Source organism: Leucoraja erinacea, chromosome 22 (assembly GCF_028641065.1).
Source record: "Leucoraja erinacea ecotype New England chromosome 22, Leri_hhj_1, whole genome shotgun sequence".
NCBI lineage: Eukaryota > Metazoa > Chordata > Chondrichthyes > Rajiformes > Rajidae > Leucoraja > Leucoraja erinaceus.
In genome coordinates, this window is record NC_073398.1 from 25,398,819 (window position 1) to 25,404,927 (window position 6,109).

General features: G+C 44.5%; 1 protein-coding gene across 2 annotated transcripts; it reads right to left on the reverse strand.

Annotated features, from left to right (window-relative positions):
* Positions 1 to 264: 264 nt before the first annotated feature.
* On the reverse strand, positions 265 to 3,732 carry LOC129708027 (snaclec alboaggregin-D subunit alpha-like). 2 transcript variants are annotated; one of them, XR_008725279.1, is made up of 3 exons: positions 1,462 to 2,900; positions 1,181 to 1,311; positions 265 to 804 (listed from the first exon to the last, which is right to left on the reverse strand). XR_008725279.1 is itself a non-coding variant. In XM_055653569.1 (3 exons), the coding sequence occupies exons 1-3, from the start codon at positions 3,467 to 3,469 to the stop codon at positions 637 to 639; spliced, it is 354 nt and encodes a 117-aa protein (XP_055509544.1). In that variant the 5' UTR covers positions 3,470 to 3,732; the 3' UTR covers positions 265 to 636. The 2 variants fall into 2 exon arrangements, 1 of the variants encoding a protein (XP_055509544.1); XM_055653569.1 differs by lacking the exon at positions 1,462 to 2,900 and adding an exon at positions 3,415 to 3,732.
* Between the last annotated feature and the right edge of the window lie 2,377 nt (positions 3,733 to 6,109).

Below are 6,109 nucleotides of genomic sequence, written 5' to 3' on the forward strand. Positions count from 1 at the left end.
CAATGCTGATTCCATGAGCTGATGAGGGGAAAGGAAAGTCCCAGTGATGGTGTGAGATGAAGGAAGGTGAGAGGAGGCTCATATGGACAGACATATGAACATGTGGGATTTTATTTGTTCACAAGACGTGGTGACAGTGGCCGGACCTGCATTTATTGTCCTTCCCTGATCATCCTCTGACTATTTCAGACGGCAGGTAAGAGTCAACACATTGATGGATCTCTGGAGTCGTGGCGAGGCCAGACTGGGGAAGGAGGGCAGATTTTTTACCCTGAAGGACAACAGTGAATCAGATGAGTTTTTATAACAGTCCAGTAGTTTCAGTCCCCATTACTGATGGTAACTTGTTACTTCAGAGTGATTGCAGTTTATTTACTTGGATCCAAATTCCCCGGTGTCTGGGATGGGATTCAAACTCGTGTGCCTGAATCACGAGGATATCACAGAGTAACTTAACCATTACACTGCCGTGCCCTGTTACTCTGCAGGGCATAATGTGTAATTCTATCCCTGAACAACGATGTGACACCAGAGATCCATCAATGTGTTGACTGTAACCTGCCCTTTGAAAAGGGCAGTGGATGGTCAGGGAAGGACAACAAATGCAGGTCTGGCCAATGTTTGACGACCTGTAAGCTAACGTGTCATCATTAACTGTACCTGTATTTTGAGGCCAATCCAAGCATGCGGTTTAGCTCTGCACGCACCTTCCACTTTACCAATCACTTGCATAATAAATTTGCTGTGTTTGGCCGAGGTCACAGTAACCAGATATTGTGCATGTGCTAGTTCTCTGCAAGCGTCCTTTAAACAAACAAAATAGTTTATCTACTGTTGCCGTGAATTAGCGTGTCTCCAGATCCCTCAAATAAATCATCAAAAGTGACATTGGCAATGGGTAACTTTATCCCCTCGACACAGAGCTCTTGTTCTTTAATCAAGAACCCCAGCTCTGTGTTAACTCCTGGTTGTGGAGTTTCCACCGAAATCCCCAATATTCCGCCCACTGGTCCGAGCGATTGAAACCGAAGCCCACGGCTGCAGTGAAGCGCACCCTGGAACACAAGGACTCATCACAAGCAATTCAACGAGAGGCTGTGTTGTGAGTTCATGGGAATGAAGCAGCAGAGAGCAATGTTCCCCAGACCGCCTAGAGCAACCACTGTTTTTTGGAACTTACCAGAGAACTTTTCCAGGTCCTTTTCTCACTGTAATAACGGTGACAGGTTCTTTCAAAATAATTCCAGCCGGGGTCACAGTTTCCTTGTATTAAACTACTAGTCTCCTCTGTTTCCAAGGAACCGGTTGCTCCTGTAAATTGCAGCGAATTAGGATTTTAAACCAACATGCTGACTGAAGTCCCTTCCTGAGTGAGACCTACTGCCTGCTTTTGGCACTAGTCCTCTCATCCATTCCTATCTATGGACCGGTGTAAATGTCTTTTAAATGCTGTAATTCTACCTGTCTGTGTTCCTTCCTCTGGCATCTTCATTGGCAAAACTTGCTGTCCCCTGTATCTTGTTCCTCTTGCACCTGTGAGGACCGCAAGCAGGATTATTGGTGCTCCACTACCCTTCCTGCTGGACATATACAAGAAGAGATGCATCAACAGAGCCATCTCCATCATCAAAGACCCTTACCACCCATCACATGACTTTTTCACCATCCTCCCATCTGGGAAGAGGTACAGGAGCATCAGCTGCAAAACCAGCAGGATGAAATGAAAAAAATGAAATGATTCAATTTATTGTCATTGTCAGTGTACAGTACAGAGACAACGAAATGCATTTTTAGCATCTCCCTTGAAAGGGAGACACAGGGCGTCGCGGTGTGCCCGCGCCTGCCGCCGTACATTCCATTACAGGCAAAGATGGGTGAAGTGTCTTGCCCAAGGACACAACGACAGTATGCACTCCAAGCAGGATTTGAACCGGCTACCTTCCGGTCGCCAGCCGAACTCTTAGCCCATTGTGCTATCTGTCGCCTCAGCTTCTCAGCTTCTTCCCACAGGCTATAAGACTGTTAAATGAAGTTTCGCCCCTGCCAAGTATCGCGCACAAACCCCCCACACTGCAGCAGAGCCACTGTTGTGCCGCTGCCGGTCGGAACGGCTGTTGAATGTTATTGAATGTGATTAGAGGGTTAAATTGTTCATGACTGTATTTTAATTTTAATTGCTATTTATTTTGTAACGAAAACTGAACGGACACTGGTTGAGAAACGTTTTTTTGTTTCCTCTGAGTATGCGAATACTCAGGAAATGACAATAAAGATTTACAATTATAATTACAATTACCTTAAACCTATGCCCTCTGGTTTTACACTCCTCTGCACTGAACCCTTCTACCCTACCTATGCCTCACGTGGTTTTATACACCTCTAAATACTCACCCTGAAACCAACTTCAGTTCAACGGAAACAGACCCAACATTTCAAGTCCCTTCTTATACAGTAACACACAGCCAGTTCTGATACATGCAGTCCTTGTGAATCTTTACTGAACCCTCCATCACATCCTTCCTACAGCTGGACAACCAGAATAGCACACAATTTCCTGGTGCATTCTCAGCAACATCTTATACAACTGTAACATGAATCCCAATTCTTTGAACCAATAGCCCAGCTGATGTGGGCAAGAGTGCCAAACACCTTCTTCACCAACTTGTCCACCTACATCAATACTTTCAGGGAACTGTGTACTAATAGTGTCATTTTACCCCAGCGTCTCTCTGCTCCACAATAACCCCACGGCCTTGTTTTTTGAGAGAAATTTGTTTTCTTCCTTTATGATCCGCTACTGTTCACTGGTCGCACACACACACACACACACACACACACACACACACACACACACACACACACACACACACACACACACACACACACACACACACACACACACACACACACACACACACACACACACACACACACACACACACACACACACACATTACAGAGTATTTGAATTAAATTTACATTGACCACCGTAACTACAACCATTCTCTGTCTCTGTCCACCGGATCATTGCCAGCCTCTGGCCATCCTCCCTCAAGCCTCCATCCTCACCCTCACAGTGGGCAAGTACACTGCACCCATTACATTGGATCAGTGCCTGCAGAACCTTCTCCTCTGCATCCTCTGCGCTCCTGACAGAGTCACGTATCCCTCTTCCTGCAACTCTGTCTTCCTGTGAAGCGTCACCGTGGAGAAATCTCTGTCTCCTGATGTGGAGAAGAGTCTCCAACTCACCTTCCAACTCAGCAGCTCTGAGATGAGTATCCCAGACAAGAGACATTTCCTACCACATCCCGACCAGTCCCAATGTCCACACATTCCCATGTTCCACAATCCCAACACAGTGCCTGTGCATTCATTCCTCACACCAAAGCTCCTGGAATCAATGGACCTTACCTGCCACATCACTGGCAAGCAGTGCGGTCAGCACCAAAACCCACACCAGCATCATGTTTCTTTCCTCGAATCTGAAACACAAGAAAACAATTCATCAATAGTGTCAAGTTTCACAGTGAAGGTGGGCATATCCTGCTGCCGTTCCCACCTCTCTCTCTCCCAGCTCTCTGTGTCGATGAGGTTTCCAATTCTGTTGCATCCTTATATACGTGTAGTTCTGGCATCTTGGAGGCTTTTGGAACCACAGGAATCTATGTAAAACTCCTGCTGACCAATCACTGACTGACACATTAGAACAAGATGAAGAGGAAGCCACAGATATACAGAAAACCAGTTCAGCAAACACTGATACAGTGCCACTTTCCACTTCCACTTGGATTGCCACTTTCATTTCACTGCACATCTCGTATGTGTATGTGACAAATAAACTTGACTTGACTTGACTTGACTTGACTTGACTTAGAATTATGTTTCTACCTTCTAAAGCCACAGAGTGCATGAGCAACCATTTTGAAAGAGAAATCAATTTTGAAAGATTGGAGGGAAAATAAAGAGAGAGATGTTTTTTTTAATTGAATAGGCAGGTTATTTAAAGAAGCGCCCAATGAAATGAATTCCACATGAACCATAATGGGACCAGGTTTGCGGGGAATCCCATAACTAGGGCTGTAGTTAGGGATTTAAACAAACGGAATCAAGGGATATGGGAAAAAGCAGGATAGGAGCACTGATTTTGGAAGATCAGCCATGACCATATTGAATGGTGATCCTGGCTCGAAAGGTCCTGCTCCTGCACCTATTTTCTATGTTATTATGTTTCTAAATTAAATAGTAGGGGCGTGGGCTCAGCAGATTGGAAAAATATGGGTAAAGTTAAGGACAAGGAGGTTACTAAAGTCTCCAAAATAAGAAATAGGAGACCAAATTTAGAATGTTATAAGATTCTAGCATCAGGCAACATGGCGACCAAATTGTGAAAAAGGGCTGTGACTACAGAATTGCAACCGCTGTGTTAGAATGCACGCAGTATAAGAAACAAACTCCGTAAGCCTGCAGCACGGTTAGAATTTGGCATCACATCACGTTGTGGGCATCACAGAGTTGTGGCTAAAACAAGATCAGAGCTGGGAGCTTAGCACCATAGGATAGACATCCTATTGAAAGGATAGGCAGGTGGGATGGAGGTGGGGGGGGGGGGGGGGGGGGGATGAAATCCAATCTTTTCACAAGAACCAACATAGGATCAGGAGATGTAGAATCCTTGTGGGTAGAGTTAAGAAATGCAAGGGTAAAAATACTCTGATGGGAGTTATATATAGGCCTTCAATAGTAGCCAAAAATATAGGGTACATGTTACATTCTATCAAGAATCAAGAGATGGAAAATGGATGATGGGGATTTTAATATGCAAGTGGACTGGGAAAATGAGGTTACTACTGCATCCCAAGATAAGGAATTTGTTGAATGCCAATTAATTGTTTTTTTAGTGCCACTCGTGGTCAAGCCCATGAGGGAAAGGCAATTCTGGATTTGCTATTTTGTTATGAACCATATTTGATTAGGGAGCTTAAGGTGAAGGAAGCCCTGGGAGGCAGTGATCATATTAGGAAGGAATTCATCCTGCAGTTTGAGAGACATTATTGTCGAGCAAGGTGACTACATAGACATGAGGGAGAAGTTAGCTAAAGTTAATTGGAAGGTGACCCAAGCAGGAATGACGCCAGTGCAGCTATGGCAGGAGTTTCTGGGAGTAATTTGGAAGACAAGAGATCTTTTCATCCCAAAGAGAAAGAAACATACTAAGGGAAGAATGAGGCAACTGTGGCTGACAAAGGAAGTCAGAGACAGCAGAAAAGCAAAAGAGAAGGCAAAGATTTGTGGGATGCTAGGGGATCGGAGAGCTTTTAAAAACCACCTGAAAGTAACCAAAAAAATCAATAAGTGGAGGAAAGATGAAATGTGAAGGTAAGCTAGCCAACAATATAAAAAAGAGGATATCAAACGTTTTAAAAAGATACATAAAGAGTGAAAGAGAGGCAAGAGACGAAATTGAAATCCTCCCATGCCCACATGTTACACACATCTCCCATTTGAACATATTAGTTCATAAACCTTTGTCATCTCTGTCTTCTCAAATGAGGATTTTGGTTCCAATTGTGACATGCCTTGTATTTCCCTCTGTACATTGAAAAATTCCTTGCCATCCTTGACTCCTCCATCACAGAACGCAAGGACATAGGAAAATAGCAGCAGAGGTAGCCCACTCGGCCCCTCAAGCCCAACCTACAATTCAACATGATTACGGCCTCAACTCCAGTTCTGTGCCAGTTCCCCACACTGAGCCATTGCTTGACCGGGTCCATTACACAGATTGTCCAGAATTCAGTGACAAATGTTGCCTGGTTCTTTTGAAGTTTCATCCTCCGCTTTGTTCTCGCTGTCTTTCAATCAGTTCCTTGACCCTCCTTCACTTGTTTCAAGGGCCACCCTTCATTAGTACGTCCCTGATCGATTTAATGTAGTTTTTATGACCCAGGCTGCCTGTCAACTTCCAACACAACACCACTGTGTCAGTCACTGTTTTGCCTTTCCCACCTTGCCAGTGGTAAACACAATTCTGTTCCAGCACATTCTTCACCATCAGCATTGCTTTTGACTTCACTGCCCAGTAATTTGCTGCTTGAGCCAACAATAT